General features: G+C 37.9%; 1 protein-coding gene and 1 long non-coding RNA gene across 31 annotated transcripts in view; one reads left to right on the forward strand and one right to left on the reverse strand.

Annotated features, from left to right (window-relative positions):
- Nucleotides 1–1,066, forward strand: part of LOC139356237 (uncharacterized) — a 102,130-nt gene extending 101,064 nt beyond the window's left edge. The window contains exon 3 of the long non-coding RNA XR_011607774.1: nucleotides 769–1,066. This is a non-coding gene — a long non-coding RNA (uncharacterized lncRNA). The remainder of the gene's footprint in view (nucleotides 1–768) is intronic.
- LOC105466182 (ankyrin 3) overlaps nucleotides 1–27,761 on the reverse strand; it is a 703,092-nt gene that overhangs the window by 21,228 nt on the left and 654,103 nt on the right. For 20 of the 30 annotated variants that reach the window (XM_071069573.1, XM_071069576.1, XM_071069580.1 and 17 more), the window contains 9 exons: nucleotides 23,895–26,477; nucleotides 17,955–18,029; nucleotides 14,221–14,352; nucleotides 13,184–13,327; nucleotides 9,870–10,178; nucleotides 9,512–9,602; nucleotides 5,861–6,239; nucleotides 3,891–3,941; nucleotides 1,660–1,746 (listed from right to left, as the gene is read on the reverse strand). In XM_071069573.1, coding sequence (XP_070925674.1) covers nucleotides 1,660–1,746; nucleotides 3,891–3,941; nucleotides 5,861–6,239; nucleotides 9,512–9,602; nucleotides 9,870–10,178; nucleotides 13,184–13,327; nucleotides 14,221–14,352; nucleotides 17,955–18,029; nucleotides 23,895–26,477 — 3,851 coding nt within the window. Of the gene's footprint in view, nucleotides 1–1,659; nucleotides 1,747–3,890; nucleotides 3,942–5,860; nucleotides 6,240–9,511; nucleotides 9,603–9,869; nucleotides 10,179–13,183; nucleotides 13,328–14,220; nucleotides 14,353–17,954; nucleotides 18,030–18,656; nucleotides 26,478–27,761 lie in introns of all 30 variants that reach the window. The other 10 variants (XM_011715205.3, XM_011715203.3, XM_011715202.3 and 7 more) reach the window with 6 other exon arrangements.

A 27,761-nucleotide genomic window follows, 5' to 3' on the forward strand; every position in this document is an offset into this window, starting at 1 on the left:
TAGAATTCTGGGAGACCAAAGGAAACAGCCCTTATTGATTGGAGAGGTTTTTGTTTTTGTCTTCTCAGGGAAAAACTCCTTTATCCCCTGCCTTCCACTTTTTTTGCATGGCTATATTTGTTTTCTTTTGTCCTGGATAGAAGAAAGTCAACTTCTATCATGGGCAGCTATTATAAAGGACTGTGGTAGATTTAGATGTAACATTAGTATATGATGTGTTAAGCATAAAAGACAAGTTCAAAGCACTATGTGCTTTTTCTAGATGTTTCATTTTAAAATATCATTTCTTGAAGATACTAAGTATGAGAATAGTAAAAACTCAGAAAAACTGAATCAAGCATTCCCCCACCCCATCCCAGAGAACAAATGTGAGGTGACTGATTTTGAGGATTTTATCGATAGCAGATTAAATACTTGCAAATGTGCTAGACAGCAATAAGTAATTTGGCTTGCTTATATATATGGAATTTTCAAAGAAGTGATTCATGGTTTTTAAAGGAACCCTATTGAGCTTCCAACTGATTTGCAGGATAACTCAAAATTTAGACAAGGATTTATTTTCTTCCCTAATGTTTCCAGAGTCTTAGAAAAACTGTATTAGGGCAGATTTGGTGGAGTTTCTTCCTGAAAAGTGAAAAGCAGCAGGATTAAGAAATTTTGGACACCTGTGCCAACTTCTCTGCTTTCTGTTGGGTCTCTTGACACTTTGGGATTGGATATGTTTGATAAATGGTTTTCAATAGATATTCTCTTCCTCTTCCTCTCTAGGGCGGTAACCAAGAAGCCTCAAGTTATTTGGATCATATTCAAAAGGCTGTGCATTGAAAATGGCTTTCTAGTTCTCTGAACTCAATTATTCTAACCCTAAGAAAGATCTAATGACGAAGTAATGAAGACAAGTGGCAGACTGCAAGAAGCATTCTGTGGAATCTTACTATGCAAAAGGTAAGTGCTTCAACAGACCTTTGTGAAGGAAAGAAAGAATATTTATTAATAGCGTTTTCAATTGTGCCGTAATAGGGAGGAATTCTATTTTCCATTTTTTTAAATTGACTCCTATTCTTAAAAATACAGCTTGATTTTTTTTTTCTTGTGTGTTAGTAAAGTTAAACACCTATTTCAGATTTTTTTGTTTTACTTGACTTGCATTTTGTCACATATATCCATGCCAGGTTATAACCTCAACTTCTCAGCCACTGATTGCTTATGAAGAACTGGTTTTAATTTAATTCTTAAGGCAGTAGGAATTTGAGACTGAGAAGGAAGCCTTTTAATTCTTTCATTCTTTCTTCTTTATCTTGCCTCATACCTTATTACAGTTTCAAAGGTTTCAACTGAACATTTCATTTGATATTAACTACTGTGTCACCAAGACAGAATCTTTGCTCATTCACATAACACTTCTTCAAGGAAAGCAGGATACAAATGCCAAGAATTCTCAAATAAAACTACAACCACCACATATCAAATAGGCCTATACAGAATACCATGCAACAAGTTTTTTTTTTTCTTTTTGGTTGTTGTTTTTACAAGCTTTCAAGGGTGCAAAAAAAATTACACAAAGCCATTTCATTATCAAGCATGCTGAAATTTCAAAACCACAAAGAAGGAGTTTCTAATAGTACAGCAATGCCACATAATGAGCCAGCTACAGGATACCTTTATAATCAAACGCCGGCGAATAACTCGGGTAGTGACTCTCCGTTCTTCCTCTGAGCTTGAATCACTCTCACTGTCTTTCAAGTCCTGATAAATGCATTTTTAGTATAATTTTACCATCACACTTAAAATAAAAGACATTCTGAGAAGGGAAATCAAGAAAGAATTACATTTACTTGATTTTTTTTTTTTTTTTTTTTTGCCAACTAAAGAAAATCATGATGTATATTTGTGAGAGTCTTTAAAAAAATTTAAGTGGAAGAAAAATTTTGGCCAGGATTCTAAGTGAAATTACTCTGTGCATGTCTGTGTGTATGTGTACAGGTAAAGATCAAGGTAGTTATAAGTTATTAAAAAATAATTATGGAGACTTTTGGCATCAGAAACTATAATTAATCATTCATATTCCTTTTAAAACTAGTTTAAAATCTATATTCATCTGCCATGAATGTGTATACCTTTGTAATTTGGGCCACATTTCATTTGATCTACAGAAAGAGGCATAATTTGGAGTTTTAGGAAATCTTGGTCAAATTTGACAACCTTATCAAAAGCTATTTTGAACTTTATTAAAAATTAAAGAATCTAGCTGGGTGTGGTGGCTCACACTTGTAATCCCAGCACTTTGGGAGGCTAGGGCAGGTCGATCACTTGAGGTCAGGAGTTCGAGACCAGCCTGGTCAACATGGTGAAACCCTGTCTCTACTAAAATACAAAAACTAGCTGGGCGTGGTGGTGCACGCCTGTAAGCCCAGCTCCTCAGGAGGCTGAGGCAGGAGAATTGCTTCAACCTGGGAGGCGGAGGTTGCAGTGAGCTGAAATTGCATCACTGCAGTCCAGCCTGGGCAATAGGGCAAGACTCCGTCTCAACAACAACAAAAAGTAAAGAATTTTTATTAGCATATCTTAGCACATATATCAAGAGATTAATATCAGCATAATTAGTACCTAACACATAACTGGTACTGAGAAAGAATTTATTCAAATGAATGAAGGAATAAATGTGTAAAAGCTTGAAATCTTTTTTTAAAGAACTGATTTGAAATTAGAATATAAAATAGAATACTTCACAGACAAGAATATAGTTACTGCACAAAATATTAATTTTTAGGCAAGAAAGGTGGGAATCTGGAAAAACTACCAAGGGGAAAACAGTTCATAATTTGAAGGAGAAAATATCTTTAGCTTTCACTTAGATGCCTTGGGGAAGAGTATTTACTGAGTGGTTATATTTCTAAATTTTAATGGTGGAACTATGAAAATAATTCTCATACTTTATCTTTGAAGTTAATTCATTACCTCAAATCTAATAGTCCCAGAGATAGAACTTAATTAACATCTACTGGAAAAATGAATTCCAGTATTTGTTTAAAAAAAGTGGGAACAAAATAAAATTGCTATAGGAGGTACAGGTGTTAGATAAAATGCTTTATGGAATGTTAGTTGAATAGATATTAAACTAGGCCATTTTTTTCATCAACAGTAAACTTGACAACTTGACAAGTATTTAAAAATGTTAAACAGTAATATCAGCCTTGACTTTATAGGCAATTCACCTCAACAAACCACCCCACCAAACAATACTGTTTTAAAAGGAAATCATAGCCGCTATGCTTACAAGGAGTAAGAACTTGAACTAAGTTTGCTATTATTATTTTAAAGTTTTCAGTAAAGGACAGTAAATTTAGGAGACTTAGAATGATCTAAGTATTGTGGAAGGAAGCTTTGCAAAGGCTCAAGAAGGCAGAAAGAGGTAAAAGGAATCTGTGTTGATGAAGGAAAAGAATTGTTAGTCAGTATTCTGGGATTAATGGGTTGGATGAGGCAAAAGGGAAAACTGAATGTGAATTATCTGTACATGGAATCTTAAGTTGAGGAAAGGTTTTCACTTGGGTGAATTCAAAAGTAGAACAACATCTATGTTAAAGTAAACACAAACAACAAACCTAGAATTGATTATAGCATAATCCTACAAAAAATCATGTGAGGCCACACCCCCTTACATAAAGAAAAAGTGGCCATTTGGTCATTGTTTCAGTTTCCACTTTTTCCCTGGAATCTCTGCTAACCTTAAAGTGAAAATGGAAGAAGAATCTCAGACTCAGGATTCCTTTTAGTGAATTACTAGGAATTGGTGAAGGGGAAAACAAGGAAACCAAATGGAATTTTCTCAGTACTCCTTTGCCAATGGGTCGCTGCATGGAAACAGGTGGAAAATAGCAGAATTTTACCTTATAACAGCAGGCAGTCATCCGTGTAAGAGCCGCACCCGGACTTTTGACCTGATTTTTTAGGGGATAAAAAGGGGTCTGTTTTCTGAGATCATACATCAGATGACCTAGTTGGTTGCTATTATACTACGGTATAGTCACAAACGACACCTCCTAAACATCTTTGGATTTTTTGTGAGGTCAGGTTCATGTCTCCTAAAAGCTTTAATTCCATTATGGAATTTTTAGGTCATGAAGTCTTTACAAATTAGATAGGACTTGAAACTAATACCAGAGGTACAAACTCATTTACAAGAAATCTTGAAAATGTTTTCTAATGGCAAATTATTTTCCATTACTGACAAACTCGGCTGAGTTTCCACTCAGGGTTTAAAATGTAATTTTCAACAGTCTTTATGCCAATGGCCAATATGATTTTCCAGTGGCCCACACTTATGCACATGTACTCACACAGCGGTGTTTATATATACGTGTATAGTAATTTGCCTTTAGATCTTTAACAGGCTTTTGCAGAATAAATATTCACAGGAAAAGTACCACTATGTTATTGCTTCTCTCTATATTTTGTGGGATCATTTTAAAAGGAAACTTATCTAAAACTCCCACCACTTAAATATACTAAGAGTCAAGTCAAAGACGGAAATCAATATTCAAAACCACACTTGTCAGGACGGAGTTAAAGAAAGGCCTGAAAAAGACTTAAAAGAGCTTACAACTAAAAAAAAAATTAATAAAAATTTGATGAAGGCAGTTATTAAATGAGCTGGAGATTATTTTAGGATATCATTTAAGCAACTGATTACCACCCCAAATCTTATATCAAAGCAAATAACAGGGAAAAAATAGATGATCTGGAACTATACTTCCTCTTACTCTCCCTTCTAACAAGCCTGAAAATAGTCAAACATTGTCTGCAGAAGGGAAAAGGAAAGGATATGATTACTGATAAGCTGAGAATCAGCTCCTGAGCGATGGAGAGTTTGCTAAAAGTCTTCCTAAACCTCAAATCAATTTTAAACTCATTATTTTAGAGAAGACTTGTTTTTTCCTCCCAAAACACTAAAGTGGGTCTTCAGTGAACTGGGTATGTCTCAGCGAAAACTGTAAGTGCTACTATTAATCTCTGTCTATTGCAGAGTTGATGAAAAGACATAAAAATTGAGAGACTAAAAAGCAGTAAAAAATGTTGGAAACAGAGCTGGTTTTTATTTTCTTATATCCATGTATGAGTCATAATTTCAGTTTAAAATACTTTTAATGTCTAAAAATAGACTAAACCTCAAAGAAAAAAATCTATTAGATGGTACCACAAAAGTACAAAGAACAAGCAAATCTATCACAGTAAGGATTTAAAGTGATTAGAAACATGTTAAGACAATCATCATCAATTTATGTAAATTATAAAAATTATACTTCTAATTTTAAATTTCTAACTGCTGTCAACTCAGCTCATTTTAGGCTTAGAATTTCATCTCTTTAATTTTTAAAACACCCTTTTAGACAACAGACCATATAGAATAGAACTTAGATGGGTCAGATGCTATAGACTGTTTATGCCAAGGAGCCAGAAAGGATCAGAATGATTATCCTCCTCCCATAAGGAAGAACACGGAGTGGGAGTGGGAGTTAGGAGACCTAAATCCCAGATAAAATACTGGGTCTTAAACTAGTTACTTAACGTCTCTCTGGTTCTTGTCCCTCCTAAAAATGGCTAAACAGATACTTATTCCCTTTTACTGCACAATGAATGAAGGTATAATCAAATGGCATACATTTTACTAAGAACTTTTTTTACGTATGTGTTTAACTCAGTACTTTCTTTACCTCCACCATTAGTGCTACAATTTCACACATTTATAATTTAGAAATTGTAAAAAACCTTGGGCCCCAGACTACAAGATTAATCCAAAGAAGCAAAGCATCAATACTTTCCATTTCAATGACTGCTACCGGATGACTAGATGACATACCTTTTGCTCAGACCCACTGGACCCCTCTTCTTCGTGGAGGTTAAGCCTTGGCTTGCCATCTGCTGGAGAAGTCCTACTCATCTTTTTCATACTGACAGGCACACAGGGTTTAGTCTCTTCTATTACAAACTTGCTGGTTTCTTCTAGAGATTTCTGATACGCTGCTAGTGGTGATGCTGGTTCTTCAACATGACCAGATCCATGTATTTTTGGTTTCAGAGTTTCCTTGGTACTCTGTTTTCCCACATCATTTTGGGATTCTGGAAAGTAAGATTTTGTCTTTGCTTCCGGAGTGATTTCTGTATGGCTTCCATTTGCTTCAAATTTTCCAGCTTCTCCTTTGAGATATGAGGTAATGGAATCTCTACACTGGTCAGGGCTGCAAAGGAAAATTTGCAAATTTACAATGGCAACATATGCCTGAATATAGGTTTCAGAAACGAAAGTTTTAAGAACTGTGTCTTTTGACTACTTCTGAAGGCATAAAATAGAAAAGTTCGAAAAGTGTGGCCACTGGATTTAAAATGTAGCTGGGTGCAGTGGCTCGTGCCTGTAATTCCAGCACCTTGGGAGGCTGAGGCAGGCAGATCACCTGAGATCAGGAGTTTGAGACCAGCCTGGCCAACATGGCGAAATCCCATCTCTACTAAAAATACTAAAATTAGCCAGACGTGGTGACACGCGCCTGTAATCCCAGCTACTCGGGAGGCTGAGGCAGGAGAATTGCTTGAACCCAGGAGGTGGAGGTTGCAGTGAGCTGAGATTGTGCCACTGCACTCCAGCCTGGGTGACAAAGCGAGACTCTATCTCAAAATAAATAAATAAAATGTAAGGGGCTCTCATGGGTGAGGTGTCAGGAGGGGCTACACAGCTTCTAGACATCCCCCACATCTCAGTTGCCAAATTGCCTAGCTATGCTCTCATCTAAATATACAAATTGCAGTTCTATAGCTACTTGAATTACATCATCTTGATGAGTGATCCTGAGAGGCTCATGGACATACCTAGAGTTCCAAGCCCACCAATCTTAAAGGAGAAGATATTTCAGAATGCTTTTCTATCACCAGTAAAAAATAACCTGCTGGTCGGACTCATGGTTCTTGCCTATATTCCCAGCACTTTGGGAGGCTGAGGCAGAAGGGTCCCTTGAGCCCAGGAATTTGAGTTCGGCCTGGGTGATGTGGTAAAACCATGTCTCTACCAAAAAACTACAAAAATGAGTGGGCACAGTGGTGCACACCTGTAGTCCCAGCTACTCGGAGGCTGAGGTGGGAGGATCACTTGAGCCTGGGAGGCAGAGGTTGCAGTGAGCAAAGATGGAGCCACTGTACAAAAATTGCACCTTGTCTCCAAAAAAGAACAAAACACATTCCTGTGGTCAAGACTGTGGTATTCCCCCAAGAACCCCAAATTCCAATTCTTTGTATATGTTTTCAGTCATGAATCCTGTCATTACTTTTCCAACTCTAATACCTTTACTTGAATCTCATTTTTCTCTCCTCTTGACCTCTGCTAATCTCACTAGTGAGTTGAGTGTTGCACACTCTTTTCTACCTACTGAGAGAACTGTTTTTCCCTTAACTATTAAAACTCTTTCCTTTCCAACGCTTTCTTTTAAATTGACTTCTAAGTTTTCTACAAGTTTCAGTATAGACTATTTTTCACTTTTTTTGTAGCTTGTGTATTATTTTTAGCATGTTTGCTTATTACTGCTAGAAGGCAATAACTAGTACAATGCTTTATATGTATAATATATACTTATTTATGTGTGTGTATTCCTTTAAATCAGATTCTGATTATCTGAACATACTTATTTTTAAAAGACATCTATAGCACACTCTATTCTTTATGTGTAAGGATAAATAATCCAAGCATACTGTGAAGGTCTTGTAACATACAGCTTTATTTGACTTTGGTTTAATTTTCTACTCCCCAGTCCACATTGCTTGCGTACGTTCTTCTACTCGACATATTCTGAAGACAGGAGCAAAGTGACTGGCATTTTCCTCCTTCTGTGGAACCAGGGAATTCACTAGTGTTTTTTCTATATAATTCACTGGCAGAGCCTATATAAAACAAGGAATTTCAGCTGGTTTAATAATAATGAACACCTTTCCTATATCTATTCCCTGATATGCAACTATAAATTGTGTGACTATATCTGAACATCAAAATAAGTACTGTTTGTCGTCGTCTTTGCAATTGTCTCTTTTGTAGGCTGTAGAGATAATTCATTCATGCCTGCAATTTTTCAAAAGTAGTTTTGTAACCTCCCTCTTTGAGAATTTTTACTGAGCAAGAAGCTTATTAATGACATAAAAATATAAAATATGGTTATGAAATAATATAAGTAATGATTTGTGCCCAACTTAAGTTTATCACTAGCTGTCACTGAAGTAAAATATGTTTTAGTCTAATGTGTATGTAAATAAAAATAATGCCTAGTGCTACTGAGAAATTACTATTTGTGTCAGTCATTTGGTAGACATACATCCTCTCTTTTTCTATCTATAAATCTGTTTAAGGAAGGTAGTAGTATTCTTATATTTAAAGATAATTAGAGTGACGTTCTTAGAGCTTGGACATTCATCCCAAATCACAAAGTACATTCCTAATGGTGGTGGGATTTGAACCTATGTCTCAGATTCTAGACTCTCACCTTTCTAGAGCAAGGCCAGTATAAGAATTAACCAGATTCATGACCAGGAAATTATTTTTAGGTAAGGACAAATATTCATCATGGCAATATTATTTGGTGTAAACAACTGTGTACCTTTCAAATTATGAAAAACAGGACTCGTGGAAAAATAGAAAGGATATGTAAAATCAGTTTTTCCTAGTATGGTAGGAGAATGGATGGCTTTTCTTTTTGCTTCTCTGCACTTTTTACATTAAGACATTTAAAAAATCATGCATAGAAGAAAATCCACCAAAATGTTATTGGTAGATGATGGGGTGTATTGATTTGTTTAATCTGCATTTTAAGTTTTAATAATGAACATATTTATGTTTGCAGTTAGGAAAAAAAACAGTAATGTTTATATTTCTCAACAACATGGACTTTCATTCATTATTATTCTTATTTTTTTGGACAGAGTCTCACTCTGTCGCCCAGGCTGGAGTGCAGTGTTGTGATCTCCACTCACTGCAACCTCCACCTCGGGGGTTCAAGCAATTCTCCTGCCTCAGCCTCCTGAGTAGCTGGGACTACAGGTGCGTGCCACCACACCTGGCTAATTTTTGTATTTTTAGTAGAGATGAGGTTTCACCACGTTGGCCAGGCTGGTCTCGAACCCCTGACCTCAGGTGATCTGCCCACCTCATTATTTTAAATGAACAAGAATTACTGGCTATATGAAAAGAATCATACAAGTAACAAAGTAGAAAATAATAATATTCTAAAGTAAAGATGACATATACATCTTGGGCATGTATGTAATTTTTCTTGCATTTTATTTCAGCCTCTCACTAGTTTTGAATTTAAATTCACTTTCCTTTCCAGATTAGCATGATGAACTGGTCTTTAAAGCAGGTTTTATCCCAGAACTAGAATGGTAATTTAGAAGAAGTCACCGCTAAAAAGCATGTATTTAAGATAAACTATTAACAAGTAACCTGTGTTTCCCTTTCCCTTTTTTGAAACAGCCATACCTGTCATCCAGTCGATCTAGTAACCCACCAGTTACTCTTCGAGCTTGAGCGGGAGCCTCTAGGTTTCCACTTGATGTCTCATTCTGCCAACCTGTAATTGAAGACATTTCCAGTTCTGCTTGCTGAACACGCTTAAGAATAGCCTGTACTTTTTCTTCTGTCATCTCCTCAGACTCTACTCCTTCTTCAAGTTGAATGTCCTCAAATAGAGATTTGAGTTTCTCTTCCGTGATCTCCTCATCAGGACCAGATTTTCCTTTCTCCTGCTGTTCAGAGCTTACTCCTAGTTTTCTAGGCTCTGCTGGTTTAACATCTTTTGGGGACCCAGCCAAATCTCCAAGGTATTGAGGATACTCACTCAGACATACATTCTCCAACTGGCTCTCATCTACATCCACTGCTTCAGGCATTTCTGTTAAAGGCACTGAGTCTTCCAGTTTGCTGTCTTCTAAGGAAGTGTCTTCTGCAGTTACGACTGGAGGTCCATCTGCGGAATGCTCTATGTTCCCCTGGGAAGGCACTAGCCCATCACTCAGTCTACTGGGGGTTCTAAGGGGAGATTCTATGCTAGAGATATCACTAAAATAATCATCTTGCTGGAAAGGGGTAGGTGGTGTGTAGTGCAACCCTGTGGGGGTTTCCAGTTCCACTTGAAGGGAAGGATAACCTATGGAAGATAGTACATTTGGACTGACTGGAATGAATTAGAATACATCAAACAAAAACACATGGAATGACTAAAATTATATCAGGCATGAAAATGTATGATGAATTACAGATTAATGTCAATAAATTTATCGGTTTAGTTCAATTAAATGTAACACAATGAAATAAAAAGCCTAGTGCAAACTCCAATAAAATAGAATACTAATTAAGCTATCAATTGTTTCTGTTTTAGAAATTATGATACAATAAGTAAATATGCACACTAATCCAGAGTATGCAGACTAATCCAATATAAAGTTAGTTGTCATTATATGAGATACTTATTATCTTTCTATATTTAGCATGCAAAGTTCATACTGTGGTGGACTGAATACAGCAAGCCACAAGAAACCAATTTTTGTAATTAATTACCTACAACTTCTTTTAAGAACTGTACATATGAGCAATGCAACCTAGTTCTTACTTCTTTCACATGAAATTATAACACAGAAAAATGGATTTAATCTTTGGAAAGAAATGATTATTAGATTTTAGAGCAGTGGCACTGGGAAAAAATTTTAAAAGATGTTAAGAAAAGGATTGAAAACACAGACCAAGTTTAAAAGACTCCATGTAGTTCTAGGGTGTTGTACAAAAACAGATATGACCAAGATGAAAGGGTTGTGGAGTACATGAAGGTCTTGGTGAAGTTGGTGGTAGGGTCCACTCAGAACCACGAATCAAATAAAGAGAAATGATACACAACAGAGATAGTAGGAAAACCATTTGCAAGGAGCACTCTGAATATTCATGACAATGCTATGAAACGCAGAGTTTATTAACCAGCCTACGCAAAAGGGGAGAGGGGAGCTAATAATCCCTTGTTTTAAACATTGCTGCATGGACTATGGAAGCATTTTTCTGCCTTAGCAGAGAGAAAAGTCAACAATGGTCTGGTCATGGTGAGGAAAGGAAGTTTCATAAAAGTTCAACGAAGAGGAGAGACAGGAAAAAAGCAACAAAGCACAGTTTCTGAATTGTTGGTCTACAAAATGAAAGTCTAATTTTTCCATCAGTCCAAGGTAAATACCAACTTAGCTGCTGTTGTAAACTCAAATTGCTATAGGTAAGTGAACATTTTTCAGTTATGGTCATCTATAAACCAGATGCTTGTCGAACAGCTGGCTAAGACTAGCTGAGGTTTATAATCTGCCTTAGTGAAATTACTTCATATACATGTTTCTAAATTTCCCTAAGAAATTTTGAACAAGGAATTTAAAAATATTAAGATACAGCAACAAAAAGCCCTTTCATTTTTGACTATATTTTAAGGATATTCCAATTTAAAAATGTTCAAATTAAATAAAGCTTTCAACACTACTTCTGTTGTGTTCTGATTATCGTTTTTATTACAGTTACTTAAAAAATATTTGTTCCCAATAAAGAATATAAGAAGATTGTATAAACTATAACTTATCAATAATTTAAAATTTGATGATAAGAGGATCTATATTTATCTAGTGCAAAAAGCATGTGGTTACTAATATATGGCCTTGCATGTAAGACAAGGCCTCAAAGGGAGCATTTTTCCAAGGTGCTATGGTCTTTATAAACTTAAAAAGAATCACTTTTTACTTCATTACCTATTGTGTTTGTTACATGGATAACAAATATGCTTTAAATCTTTTGTTGACTTTAACTTTTTTTAAGAGACAGACTGTGCTCAGCCAGACTTAAACTTTTTAATAAGCAGAAACTTTCTAAGAATTTTGAGACATATTTCCACAAAATATATGCAGAATTCGAAGTTAATTAGAAGTTAGTGACTCTTGTTAGTCTAACTTTGCCAGTTTAAAAATGGAATAGTAGAAAAATATCCTTAGTTCCTATTCCTGCCTCCATACCATCATCAAATTTTCTACTCAAAATTCATTATAGAGGCTAGGTGGGGTGGCTCATGCCTGTAATTCCAGCACTTTGGGAGGCAGAGGCGGGTGGATCACTTGAGGTCAGGAGTTCGAGACCAGCCTGGCAAACATGGTGGAACCTCATCTCTACTAAAAACACAAAAAAGTAGCCGGGCATGGTGGCGCACGCCTGTAATCCCAGCTACTCGGGAGGCTAGACAGGAGAATGGCTTGAAGCCAGGAGGCAGAGGTTGCAGTGAGCTGAGATCATGCCATTGCACTCCAGCCTAGGAGATAGAGCGAGACTTCGTCTCAAAAACAAAATAAAAATTCATTGTAGGAATAAATTTTCATTTGTGAACGTAAGACGGGACTATTTTGAAAAACATAGGAAGATATTTATCATGTTTTTCTTAATATTTCAGTGAAAAAAGCACCAATTTACATAGTGAGGAAAAAATGACAAGATTATTATATAAATTAAGCTAATGTGAAAGAGGAATTATTATTAGTAACATCTATGCCGATTGAATTAGAAATTGCACTGCCTTTGAGATCAAGTAGTTTTCCAAAAGAATAAATGGCAGCATATTCATGAAGTTAAAATAACAATGCTAAATAACTAAAGCACTTACTTGAATGATACATTCAATTTTTTCAGTGCACATTTAAATACTTGGTGCCACAACAGTAAATTGCCATTTTACCTTACAATTTGTATACTATATGCTTACACTTTACTCAATACCTTGCTTCTTTGATAAAAATGGCTCATCATTTGTTTGACCTATATATGAATAAAAGAGGTAACTAGTTTGGGGGTTAAAAATTGAAAGTGACAAAAGATATTTAACTTTTATGAAATATTAGAAATACCAACTCTTTCAGATACCTTAGGTGTTCATACTTCGTGATTTCTATTGTATATAAAGAGGTATTTACCAAGTTTGCTCTGATATCAGAGTGTTTATTTGCAGACTCTGGCAGAGAAAATGCTGTGAAAATGAGAAACTAAGTCAAGCAAATCACAGTTCAGTTGCTTTTAAGTGACTGCCTTGTCTGACTGCACTTTCAAATTTTATCAAATGATTAAATAATTATGAACACTAAATTCAATTACCATCAACAGGGTCATGGAAAACATTGTTCTCATCTGCAAAACTTCTGGTGCCTGAAATATTTCCATAATCAAATATTGGTCCTTCTAGCAGTGTCACTATATCTATTCGATTAATTTTTGTCAAGACCGAAGTTAAGGCATCAGCTGAAAAGGAGAAAAAAAAGGTTGAAAACTCAATTAAATTAGGTTCTTTCAGTCAGCACAATATCTACACAAAGGCATGGCTTTTGCAGCCCTGTTGACATTTTAGCTCCTTCTTACTCCATCTCTGCAATCTCCCTATCCAGAGGACTCAGAATGCTCGCTGCTACAGGGAAGGTGTCAGAGTCTTAATCGCTTTGTAAAGCTGTGTTCCACTGGAACAGTGCCTTAAAATAGCTACATTCCTTTTGGTTATAAGGGGATCTAATAAAGCTAAAGTTTCCTTTCCTCTTAGAGTGCCAAAATAGGTCACCCTCGTATTTGGTACTTCGCATTTTAATGACTTTCTGAGGTCAAGTTGACACAGGCAAACCCGCAATAATGTATTCCACATTGTTGTGGGTTGGCACTTGCCAAAATATAGGACTACCACCCAATCCCAGCAGCCAACAAAACCAAACCCAACAACAGTAGAGCCAACCAAGCTGAGTAAAACTATTTGCTCCCCTAATATGACCCTGTCGTCCCTCTCTGCACATCTGCCTCCAACCATAGTGGTAACTTCGGAGTGTTTCTGATCACTGTGTCCCATGATTTAACAACTAACATTATTTTTTGCAGTTTTAATGGTCACAGAGAGAATGACAGGTCAAATGTGAAAAATTCCCTGCTACTTGCTTTCCAAAAAACTTCTGAGGAATAGAAATTTAGACTGTTAACACTAAATTAAACAAGTATAACGTCAAAAGACTTGCTGTTACCTCATGATCATTTATTTTTCTATATTAAAGATTACAGAAAATTAGAAGAATACTTGAATGAACCTAACAGTTGGCTCATCTAAAATATTACATTTATGCAGTTTTGAAAGTTAAAATAATATAATTTCGGCATACTTGTGGCATTTTTTCCGTCTCTGGTAACCCATTTTTTTAATAACATGAAGCTTTGAGAAATTAAAGAATTTGGGTTTTCCACACGTATTTGATTGATTTCATCCACTGAAAAATTCAGTTCCCTTGCCAGTTCTGTAGAAAAGAAAGAGAGTTACTAAGATTGCATACTCTACTGTTATCACACATGTTTCATAAAAGTAATTCTCAACCGCCACAAAAAGAAAAGGGAATTTTATAGTCAAGCTCAAGTACAGCCTCAGACATTAATTTTTATATACTTGGTTTCATAGCAAAGTAGTGACCATACGCAGGCTGTGACTTAACTCTCCTTAGGTAATGACTTAAAATCAGTTTTTTTTTTTTTTTAAGACCATCTTATAAAGATTTTTAGACTTAGGTTGGGCACAGTGGACCATACCTATAATCCCAGCACTTTGGGAGGCTGAGGCAGGTGGATTGCTTACACCCGAGTTTGAGACCAGCCTGGGCAACATGGCAAAACCCCCATCTCCACACACACACAACAACAAAAACACAAAAATTAGCCAGGTGCGGTGGCGCATGCCTGTGGTCCCAGCTACTCAGGAGGCTGAGCTGGATCACTTCAGCCCAGGAGGCAGCGGATGCAGTGAGCTGATACTGGGCCACTGCACCTCAGCCTGGGCAATAGAGCGAGATGCTATCTAAAAAAATAAAAAAGATTTTTGGAGTTTGCAAAGAGGATGTTGCATGATTCTTTTAACTCAGCCAAATTCTCTACAATCTGAGCAAATTACAAGATACGTAGAGGTATACAATTCATGTATATGGCACAAGAGATGCTGATAGGGTTTGTGCTAAGCAGTCTTCATGAAGGTATCTTTTACTCACATAATATTCCACCCTCTATGCCTTCAAGTTTCATAAACTCCACACAGGAGGTTATATGATGACTCCAGGCCAGATCATCTTATATGATATGAAGCTACTGAGTAAAAAAATAAAAGGGAGACAGCTTTCTGTCCACCTACTTGTATATACTCATATATACTCATATTCAATCTTGTAAATTGCAGAGTGTCTTTGGAAAGATACATATGATCTCAGTATTAGTGGCTGCCATGGAAGGGAAACTTAGCAGTCAGAGAAGGGAAGGAGACTTAGTTCCCACTGTATTTTTTTTTTATATTAAAACAATTTATCAAGTGTGTGTTACCTTAAATGATAACAAAAAGTAAGAAATGGGCAAAAATGATCCCATGGAAAAGGAATTGGTCAAGACTCTATCCCCCTTACAAAATACTTCCAGCAATTTTGCAAAATGCATTCAGAGACTCAAAAAAGTCCGTTATCTTTTGACCAAGTGATTCACATTTAGAAATTTACCCTGACAATATATGAGTTGTATACAATGATTTATATACATGAATGTTCATTGAAAACAATTGCATGTTGAACAAAAGGATAAGAGTTAATTTAAGGCAGTGGCTTGCAAACAACTGTTGTGATCATGGCCTACAGTTAGAAATACATTATATATCATGGTGTTTACATAAATAAAATCAGATCTCCACAGAGCAAAATTTAGCCTTAATACACATAATACATAGTCATTTTCTTTTATATAATATTCCATTTAAAAACAAAAACAAAGCATGAACTGATTTCACGTGTCATTGAAGCATTGTGAACCACAGTTAGAAAACCACCATCATAAGGTACATCTATTGGATATTTTTTATGCATTAAAACCAAGATCAGAAAATACTGAATTTTGTAGAAAGACACAGTTACAAATAAGCAGATTACATTGTATGTATAACATGATAAAAAGTTCTTATTTTAAAAAAAGCACATAAGATGTTAATAGTGGTTTCGAGGGACAGATGTAAATTTTGTTCTCTTAAATGCTTAATATTCTTAATAATTATCATTGAGCATACAGTAATTCTAGTTAGAGAAGTTAATTATTTTTAGTTCTTCATCTCTGTGTCTTAAGAGACAATACTCCTACTGCCCAATAAGCCTTGAGGACAAAACTGTATCCATTGCCTAGAGACTTAATAAAGAGCAAAGACACTGACACTAGGAATTTTAGGTTTATGGCTTTTTGTCTGGCTACTATGCCATATCTCCAAAAATTTACTCTGACTGTATTTGCTTAAGGAAAATAACAGTTCTCGGCATATAATAATGCAAAAGAAACATTTGCTCCAGTATATTTTCAGATTACAATGTCCAATGTCAAAATATAAATTTGATATTAGTAAATATTTATACATAATAAATTACCATTAACTCTCAACTGCCTACAAAACATTACTCAGACCACCTGTCTTTTCAGAACTCCACTCAGCTCCCAGCCATTAGCAGTATACCTGAGAGCAGAGACTAGGTTGATGAAGAGAGGAGGGTTTGATATGGGGTAGTGGTGGTGGGGGTGGACGGGGACTGGGGGCATTCAAAGGAAAAAACAATTAGATGAAATTGCTTCCTATTATCTAGTTTCATATTCTCCAATTAAATAGAGATAACTATATGGAATGTATGTTGCTAATGGTATGCAAGATGAATTTAGATGTGATGATAATGAATATTTATTATTTGGCCATGCATTAAAAAATATACTTAACCCATAAAACTTAAAATTTCTGATTCATGTGAGGTAGGATTTTAAGGGTCCTGTTAAGCTCAGAATTACAATGCAGAATTGTCCAATTTGTCCAGTTGATATGGAATCTCATTATCTTTTATTTTATTTTGTTTTACTGAGATGGAGCCTCGCTCTGTTACCCAGTCTGGAGTGCAGTGGTGCGATCTCAGCTCACTGCAGCCTCCGCCCCCCGGGTTCAAGCGATTCTCCTGTCTCAGCCTCCCGAGTAGCCAGGACGACAGGCATGCACCGCCACACCTGGCTAATTTTTGTATTTTCAGTAGAGACAGTGTTTCACCATGTTGGGTAGGCTAGCCCTGATCTTAAGTGACCTGCCTGCCTTGGTCTCCCACAGTGCTGGGATTACAGGCATGAATTTTATAGACTTCAACTTTTGTGAATTAAATGTATTTATTTACATACATACTTATCATATTTTAAAAATCACATTAAAAATTTTTAATTCAAAATTTAAACTGTCATTGTTTTCTTGTTTACAAAGATAATGCAAATAATCCTTTCCCATTATCAAAGTAATATAAGATTTTTCTTTTAAATAAATTTTTGAGCATAAAAGTGAGTTTACTTAAAGAAGAGTATCAGGTAAATAGAGTTTTATGTGTATATATCATAAAAATTGTGAAGAGGACTTCACAGTGAAGGACTAAAATTTGTGCAACCTAGGCATGGGTTAATTGAACTGTTGCCTAGAAAGCTGCTCTAAGGACATAAACCATGTGAAAGAATTTTGATTAATTAAGTCACAGGCCTTAGCTGTGTTTTCTTTTGTGCTACAAGATAAATTTGCTATTCAGTAAAAGGTTATCCTATACTACAGAAGTGACGTGAAGAAAATGCTTAAATTTAAGGTAAAATAAATTTAAATTTCTATTTCTTAGTGCATACGCATAGAAAAGGCTTTGGAAAAACACAGCATACAAGGTACAATCAGTATTTATCTCTGGGTAGATAAAATTGGTGATAAAGATGTTTTTTACTAGTTGCTTGTTTCTATTTTTAAAATATATATATTGAACTGCTTGTGAGTAAGACAAAGAAATGAAGAAACTAATTTGTTTCATTCAGCAGTGTATACACTTACCTGTCCAACTAAGTCCCAGGTGATCGGCTACTATTGCCATCCTGATATCTGTCCGTTCACATGGACTCTGTGGACCTACGATTTACAATTTCTTAATTAAAATAATCATCAAGAAAGATACGATACTGGAAAATTGCTTTTAGCAGTATGCAGATTTTACAGAGAGACTAATGCTAACACTGTACACTTAAATGTGTCCTAGTCACCTACATGAACACTTCTTTGCACATGGCTCACTTGTTTTTCACCTGCATCAGGCCAAATGTCAGACTACATGGATGCTCAATGTAATGGGATTGAACATGCTGACGAGCTAGCTAGTTTACAACGGTTACAGAAGTGTCGTGTTGGTGAAAACACCATGATGGGATTTCAACATCTGTGCTTTTACTTTGACAGAATCATATCCATTAGCACATTAAAAAAAAAAAAAAAGGTTGTTCATCTTGAATGACACCAATATCTTCAGCATGCTTCCCTAGCTGTCTACCGTGTAGTTTGGTCAAAAGGCAGAAAGAAGAGTATATACGACAGCACATACAGATGACAATGACATAATGAGAAACTACGGTTAAGTCACTCCACAGGCAATCACAACAGTTCATGCACTAGGGTCTACGAGTTGGAAAGTGTTTACAAACTATGCTCGTTCTCCAGGATGTGAGCAGAGTGCTCGAGAGACCTGACTGCCTTCATTCTCACCAGTCCTTCTACTGCTCCTTTTCTCACTGCCGGCCTTTTCACTCTTTGATTTTAAAGGTGCTGCCTCTGTTTTCTTATCTCTAGCAGACTTCGTTGTAACCGAAGGCTGGCCACCCCGGGAAGTCTCGGACAACGACGTGTTTCTTGAGGTACTTTCTTCCTCATCGGACAACTCGGACTGCATCTTTTTGTCTTCTTCAGAGAGGCGGTCCACAAGCTTTAAGGTCTCACCACTAATTCCCTTAAAATATTCAATGGAATGTTTACATACTTCCTTGAGCTGACTTTTCCTAACTTTAACTGTGCAGCTGGTGGTGGTGGTGGTGGTGGTGGTGGTGGTGGCAGTGGTGGTGGTGGTGGTGGTGGTAGTGACACAGGTGGATCTTACCTTTACTGGCAACTTGGATGGAAGCTGTTTGGCCTTGCCTTTCTCTGGCTGCCCTTGCTTTTGTGTGGCACATGCTTTTCTAACTGCAACTATGTTATCCCTGTGTGTGTTTTTCACTGGAATTCTGGACTTGGCATCTACACATGAAGAAGCAGTAAGGGCTTTGGTTTTCTCAGATTGACTAACCTGCTTCATTTTACTCGCTTTAGTGTTTGGCATATGGTTCGGTGGGAAGGTATCTTTTGGTGAAGTGGCCTTTACGGGAAGTTTGGATTTTTGCCTAATCCCTATCAATTCCTTTGTTTTTTGCTGTTCTCCAAGAACTTTCTGCTTATCTCTTATACAGTGTCCTTGTAGTACCCCTGTCTTTTTTCCTGATGAGACTTGCACTGGGTTGCCTTTCTCTGTGGTACAAGTGGGTGCAGAATGTTCTGTGAGAACTACATTATTTATAATGTTATCTGTCTGTATAGTGGAAGAATCCAAATTGTTGTTGTTATTAAAGTTATCTTTTTGAAAATCATGTTTTTCATGGGGCCTAACGCCCGTCTGGCTATTGGCTGTATTTGAAATCACTGTTAGAGTTTCATTTTCTAATCCCTGACAACTGGTCATCACCGCTTCTATCTTATCTGTTATTTCTCCAGGGCCTTCTTTCTTCATGGTCATGGTGGATGCAGAAATTCCCATTTTTATAGGCGTGCGCAACTTGGGGTCAACTTTAGAGGTGTTAGTGGCTGCTGCTGCTTTCTCCAGGGAGCCACTACTGGATGTGCCTTCCTGACACTCTCCGCTGGTCGGGATGCTGGGGTTAGGTTCCACTGTAGGTGTCTCTACATTTCTCTCTAGATTGGTTTCTACAGTGGTGTCCCCTGACTGTGGCTGTGGTGTGGCAGTGACCATACTTTTATCCCCTTCCCCCTGGTCCCCTGACTTCCCTTCAGAAGTATGCTCACCAATCTGGAAAAATTGGAGCCTCTCTTCAACAAAATCCCTCTTGCTCATGTCAATTGCACCACTGCGAGTCATCTCAAACATTTTTCCTTCATGAAATGGGAAGGGGTTAGGCTCACTAGTTGGGGTACTTTCATCAGTTGGCGTTCTGGCTGGCGTTGTATCAGGGGTTGTTGCTGGAGAGCGGTCTTCTACTGCCAGCCCAAATGGCTTAGTTTCATCTTCCCGTGATTTACTGTCAAAAACTTCATCATCCCCTCGGTTATTGGACCAAGGGTCAAAATCTAGACCTTTGGTAGCTACTGTTTTAAAAGGAGTGGCAAATTCTTCATCTACTTTGTAACTGAAGTAAGTATCAGGAAACACTGATCTGTCAGGATGTCTGCCTTCCAGCGTGAAGAACTGGGCCCCTGACTTCTGATCGGTCTTATCAGGAGTCCTTTCAGATGAAGAACTTTTATAAGGTGGCTTGTCTTCATCTGGTCCCACCTTTCCCTCCTCCTCAATAACTTCGAGTTTACTTTGGCTAAAAGAGCGGTCAGCTGGCTTCAGAATGCCCTCTGTGTTCCAGATATCTTTCTTAATTTCCATGACTTGACTTGGGAGTTTAGAATCACTCTCTGTCAAGCCATCATCTTCATCTTGCAGGTCATAGCCATCCAGAGAGTCGATCTCTGTGGCATCCGTGTCATGAGAAAACTCTGCTGTGGTGGCAATGGAACACTCTGTGATGGACTGGTCATTGTTCCCATTCTGGGCAGTTTCATTCTGAGGTGAATCAAGGCCAAGGCCAAATTCATTATCTTTTCCAGATCCATTACTTTCCAGTTCCTTCTGGTTGGAAGCCTTTTCAGCAGAAGCTTTGGATTTTTCTTTTTGTTCGTCATCCACTTCCTTTAATTTGAACGTATATTTTTTAACTGGGACTGGCTGATAAATAGATTCGTCATCACTCGAATCACTGACGTCTGCCCCGGGAGGAACTGGTGAAGGTGGCTGCACTCTAATGACAGGTTCAGCCAGCTGGTACTTGTCATGCTCATCTTGCAGATTGACTTCAATCATGTCAACCTCTTTTTCTGGGAGAAAATGATGCTTCTTATCTGACTCAATCTGGTCCGCATCCAGTGGTGGAGGAGGGGGAAATTCAATATAGGCAACTCTGTTATTTTTGGGTCTTTGGTTAGAGTCTTTGCTCACGTCATTAGGCATTTCACGTGCGACTGCTGTTTCCTCCACTGTAGTCTGCTTTAGGGAGGTTGACTTGGCCTGTTCCTCCTCCTCTGACTCCTCAGAAACCTCGGGAATTGGGCTGGGTTTGCCTGGTATATAAGCTATGAGCGAGTCAGGTGTCTTAGATGTAAATTCGTAACTCACTTCCTCTGAACTGGGCGTTTCTGGGGTTAAAGGGCTTTTCCCAGAGCTGTCTAGAAAGGATACTTGCTCTAGAGTATCATCTTCTGGACTACCTTGGGGAGAAGGAGGTTGCTTTTGCTGTCTAGTTGTATAAAAGGTGCCCCTGGTTTCTTGCACTGTCTTACATTCCTGACTTATGATTTTTTTTACACTTCCTTGTTGTATCTCCTTTTCATATTGCTTCCCCACTTGTACAAAACTGACATAAACGGGTAAAGTTTTTATCTCTTTCCCTCCCTCTGTCTGGGCTAGTGGTGCGAGTTTTTCCAATCCATCAATGGGACTGTGGTCGAATACATCACTAGAGGGAGATTCCTTTCCTGGGCTAAACTCTAAAGAATCAGGAGATTTGGTGGGGGAGGTTTCGGTTTCCTCGAGAGGTGGGCATAAACCTACATAACTCTGGTGTTTGGAAACTTTGCTGATTTCTGAATAGGTAACTTTTTCATCTTCTATAGAATTAAAGTGCTGTGTCTCAACTGTCTCTTTACTCATGCTTGACTGGGACAATTTTGGGGATAGTTCATGTTTTGGAAAGGCCGACTGTTCACAAAAACCATCGGAAATGTCAGAAGACAGCATTCTCCTCTCATCAGCAACTCTGACGGGAATGTGTGACATTGCTGAGCTCTCGCTCCTCCTGGAAGGCTGATCAAGCAATCCACCTGGATGGTCCCCTTCTTTCACAACATATTCCCTATATAAGACTTTTTTGGAGGGAGATTTTACAGTCATTTCTTTAATTTCTGAGAGAGAGCCATTTGTTAACAATTTGTGTTCTCTCTCAGTCACAGACATAAATTCACTCTTTTGATCAACACTTTTACTCTCAGGGTGACCAATGTGATTCTCTCTTACATCATGAACAAGTACATGCGAAAGTTTCTCTTTCTGAGACTTATTGTTAGTGGCTCCCGAACTCTCCCAGGTTCTAAAGACCTTTTTGTCCCATGGTCCCCTAGTTGCTAAATCTGAGGTTATATGACATGCCAAGTCTTTAGCCTGCTGCTCAGAAAAAGAGTCAGGCACTGCTTTACTTGACATTTCAGTTCTCTGTTTTTTCACATTATCAGAGCCAGAATCATTTACAACAATTTCGTTGCTTTGGGCATGCTCATCTTTGGCTTTTAATACCATAAAATCTTTTTGCACAGATACACTTTCATCTGGGAGGTCTATGGCCTTCTGCTGTTTTTCTCTAGCAAAAACTTGGTAGACGGGTAGCTTGCTCTCCTGTATTTTTTTAACTGGGATTCTGGACTGGCCATCTGACTTTCTGTCTTCTTGAGACATGTCCTTACTTTTTGCATGTGTGCCTTGTTCAAATTTTAATCTAATGGAACTGAGTTTAGATTGTTTGAGCTGGAATCCAGACTGGGGCCCATCCAGTGCTTTGCTCTGTGAAATACTTCCTTTGGCTTCCACTGTGGACTTGCTGTCCTCAGTCTGTTGGGAGAGAACCGTCTTCTCTGGGCTGCTGGGGAGACTGGGTGCCTTCTCCTCGGCCTTGGGGAAGCCTTGTCCATCAGGGCCATGCTGTCTTGTCTTCACCCATTCATCACCGGATGCCAGCAGTTCTGTCAGCAGCACTTTCTCAGGGCTGCTACTGGTAGGGCTTTGAGAAGAATATTCTTTGCCATTTTTAGGGCGTGCCTTTTTCTCTGGGGACTGCAGTTCATCATTGAGCTTTTCAGTTTTGTCACGAAAAAACTGTGACACTTCAGTCAGTTTTTCTTCAGCCTCCTTCACAGTCCTGTCCACCCTATCTTCATAAATCAACTTCTCTCTACCTCTGTCTAATCTGTCCTCAGTAAAGCGCATCCACATGGCATGTTTTGGACTACTAACATTGCCAGAATAGTGCAACACTGTCACTTTATCAAAATGCTCATCTTTAGACACTTTACCTACACCATTTTCAGAAACATCTTTATAGATTTTGGAGAGAATTTCTTTTTTGGGGGCAGTGGCTACTTTTTCTCTGGACCGCTTATCAGACCCCTGTAACTCTGAGCTAGGGGGTCCTGCATGGTCTGTAACCGATTCCTCAGTATCAGAATGAGATACATCTAGCTTTTCTGACAGAAGCATTTTCTCAGCAAACCTGTAAGACTCCCCTCTTAGTTCTGACAACTCATCGTCATGGTATTCTATTGAGTGTTGACTCAAAAGCTTCAATGTTTTATAAGAGTCATCAGATATGAGTTGAGCAGAACTAGGGCGGCTATCTTCTTCTTGGGACACAGGAGTGTTTACTCTGGAAGACTCCAGATAAGAAGGCAATGACTCTTCAGCAGTAAGTTCCTCTTCTTCTTGCTGACCCTGTTCCTCTGAACAAGGAAAAGCATCGTGTTTTTCTGGCAGAAAATCTTTTAGGTTAATATCTCCCCGGGATAAGTCTTTCTGATACACATACATTTCTTTTTCTGGATGCTTTTTGGTTTCTCTAATAATGACTTCAGTGGGCTCAGCTTGGTTACCTTTTTCGATGTGGACTTCTATTATACGCTCCAGTTTGGGTTTCATTTGGTTGTCCTTCTCTGCATGCTGGGCTGAGGTTTCAGCAGCAGACTTGTGAACATCTGGAGACACTGCCGACTTATGTTCAAACAGACCTGCCAGTTCTTTGGAAGGATCCCGCCCGGACTGAAAGGCCTTCATGATGTCATGGACTGACATGGTTTCTTCAATTCTTTCAGATGCACCTTCACCGCCTGGTGGAGAATGATAAACCATTCTGGTGGTTGTGGTTATGTGAGTTTCTTCTTTAACACGCATGCCTTTGCTTAAAACCCGATTGTGGTCATCTTCTTCGCTACTGGCTTTCATTTGAAATGCTTTAACTTTTTCTTTAATACTAGAGGTGGTGGGCGTTGGTTCCAATTCCATAAAAGTAGGTGAAGGTTTAGGTGACACAGGCTCCTCTGGTTGGGTCTGGGGAATATCCCCAGCTGAGGGCTCATAGCTCCTGATAACATGAACCACTTCAGTTCTTGTTTCTGTAATGACAGGAGGGATGGGAACTTCATGAAAAAGTGGTTTAGGACCAGTGCTTTCAGCGCTTTGTGGGGCTGAAGGTGTCTTTTCACTTCTTGTTTCAAAGCCACTGTCAGACAAGGGACTTTTATCTTGGTCATGTTGAGAAAAGTCATCAGGAGACTCTAAGATAGTATCTGTTCCAAAAAAGGAATCAGCCATTTTACACAATTCTTTCTCAGAGGTGGAAGGCCTCATGGAGGCTGGAGGCATTTTGAGTTTGTGTTCCTGCAAAGCGATTGCTGGTTTTAAAACTCTTTTCTGTCTCTCCTCACCATCCTTCTTTGCGTCTTCAAACTTGTATTTTAAGTTTGTCAGTGAACTACTCCCAATATCATTTGTTAGGTAATCAATAACTTTGGTCAAGTTATAATCCTTTTCGGAGGCGGCTTTTGCTTTTACTTGCACTCTCTCTGGCAGAGATGGAGAATGGCTCGCAGCAGCTTGTTGTCTGGCTTCCCGGATTTCTTCCGAACTAAATTCTATCCAGTCATCTTCGGGAGAGTGTCCTTTGTCACTCTTTGGTGATTTGGGTGATCCTTTATTATCTACACACACATCCTTTTTAAGGATTTCACTAACTTTCACTAAGTCTTCCTTTACTTTCTCTACAATTTTGAAAGGTTCTTCATCATCAATTCTCCCTTCTTTTGGGAGTTCAGGTTGGAATGGCTTCTCCTCAGGCACATCTGTCTGTAGTATTGCGGTCATCCGCATTAGGTCCTCTTTCATTTCAGCCACGTCTTTTAGTATCTCCTGACTGGAAGATAAAGAAGATGGTGTAGACAACTTAAGGGCAGAGGGTGCAAGGAACAAAGAGGACTTAACTGGAGATGAAGTTCGATTGAAGTGAGGCTGAGGACGTGTCTCCGTAGTCAATGTTTTAATGGGTGACAGCAAGGCTGCTGCTGATTTTGTAAATGAATTAGAGTCTGGAAGTTTCTTTAATGCTGGTTCTGACAAAACATTGACTACAGAGTATACTGGCACTGTTATAATTGATGAAGTTACAGATGAGGTAGTTGCAGATATTGACGACCCAAGGGATGTATAGAGTGCACTTGCGGAAGGAGTTCTTAGAGACTGAAAAGCTGATGGTGCTGCAGAAACATAGGACCTGAGTGGGGAAAATGGCATTGCAGTCGTGGTAGAAAACACTTTCTCAACTGTGTCAGTGGCTGCACTGACCACAGAGCTCACAGAGTTTGTAGCTGAAGAAATTTTTTCCTGTAACGTGGCAGTGGCTTTGCATCCATTAATTAAAGTTGAAGATGATGGATATTTTAGAGGGGAAATAGATCCGTTGACTAATGCTACCTCTGCATGTCCAGGCATCTGCTTCACAGGTGATGAGAGAGAAGATGCCATTGTAACTTTGGCTGATGAAATGACATCAACTGCTGATTTAACTGGAGACACCACTGACTTTAAAGGTGAAGATATTAGCGGTGCTGCTGATGTAATAATTGACTTAAATGGCAAACTTGAGGAATACATATTAATGTTTGATTTGGGGGAGGCAGGGGGTGTCATAGTAATCGATGACCTCTCCAAAAGAGACCCTGCTGTAGTCACTGGAGAGGTTCGAGAGGAAAACGTAGAATTGGATGCCAGCCCTTTTAAGGGCGTAGCTTCCGTGACTGCGGGAGCTCTAGCCAGGGTACCAGAGGAAACTTGGATATTGTATGGAGATTGTGACACCACAGTTTTTATCGGCGAAGAAATTGTCCGAAAGGATCTAATTGGAGATGCCACGTCACTAATGGATTTAACTGAAGATGTAGTTGACGCGCCTAATGTGGATTTGATTGGAGAAGGCGTCGAAACAGACCATATTGATTTTAACGGAGAAGCTGATGGCGTATTAGAGGAAGAACTTGATAAAGAAGTGAAGCCTGACTTGGCTGGCCCGGGCACTGTAATCGGAGCTGTTGTCCAGGACTGGTATGGTCTTGTAGAAAAGAATGGCTTGTATGAGTAAGTGGTGGGGAGGGATCTTGTTGCTCCTGTACTCCGTTCAACTGTTTCTTAAATTTTAAAATGAAATCAAACACAAAAATCAACAAAAATGGTTGAGAAACAGAGAGACCAGAGAAAAAAATTGGTCAGTAAACTTTGAAATATTACAAAAGCAAGTACAATTGTTTGCATGATTTAGAATGGAAGAGGCAAAAGGAACAATTAAGAGGAAAAATAAATTTCTACAGACATAACTAATCCAAAGTTAAAAAAAAAAAAACCACTAAATAAAAAAACAGAGTAATGTGAAATGAAAGAAAAAGCACATTGCAACCAAAGAGGCAAACAATGAAAAATAGAAAACACGAGGAAAGAATTAATGATGAGAAAAATAACCATAATGGAAAACTGTTCCCTACTTCCTATTGACTTTCTTATGTGTTGGTTTTGAAATATCAGTAGCCGTTCTATTTTGCCTGTATAGGTACATGTTTGTTTCGTGCAACCATACAACTTTCATTTTAGTAATTTCTAATGTCCTCTCTCTCCTTTAGCCTTTCCATGATACAGATTGCACCTACTTAGAACCATTTCAATATATGTAGCTATACATTAAATATCTAAAACTTTTTTCAAAAACCACTCAAGCCTATTTCATGCAGAATCCAAAATAACTTTTAAGTGACAGGCAACTGATGTGCAAACTGTGAAGCCACTGGATTTTAAATCTGTATCTCCCATGCACAGTTCGGTTATGCTTTACACCCATAAAAAGCCAATAAGAGCAAGAAGTTTTCTGAGTCAGAATTAAAAAAACAAACAAACAAACAAAGAAAAGGAATGTTTGCATTTATCTTTTCCATGCAGTATATTCCTTTTGATGAGGGGAAAAGAAAACATAATATGAAATGACTTTAAAATGCATGTGTACATATACACACACAAAGAAAAAAAAAAACAGAAAATATGGTTCATGGTTACCATAAGCAAGCAAAGCAACTGAAAACATTTTATCATGCACAATATATCATGGCAAACAAGCCAATGAAGTAATACAATTCCTATGCCATATTATGCACAATATATAACCTTTAAAAGATATTTTCATGAGGGCATTTAGAAAGAAGAGTACACTTTTTCCATGAGATATGAAGTCTTGGTACCTTTTGAGATTTTAGGAAAATATTTTCTACTGCACATTATAAAATCACCTGCAACTAAATATGTCCACGTCTGTAACTCTTCATTATGGATAAAAGCATATAGTTTATCTCAGATATTTTTTCATAACCTAATCTACATTTAATTTTCAAAAGCTGTCATGGGGGACATCTAAAAAGTACATTTGTATT

The sequence above is a fragment of the Macaca nemestrina genome, chromosome 9, assembly GCF_043159975.1.
Source record: "Macaca nemestrina isolate mMacNem1 chromosome 9, mMacNem.hap1, whole genome shotgun sequence".
NCBI lineage: Eukaryota > Metazoa > Chordata > Mammalia > Primates > Cercopithecidae > Macaca > Macaca nemestrina.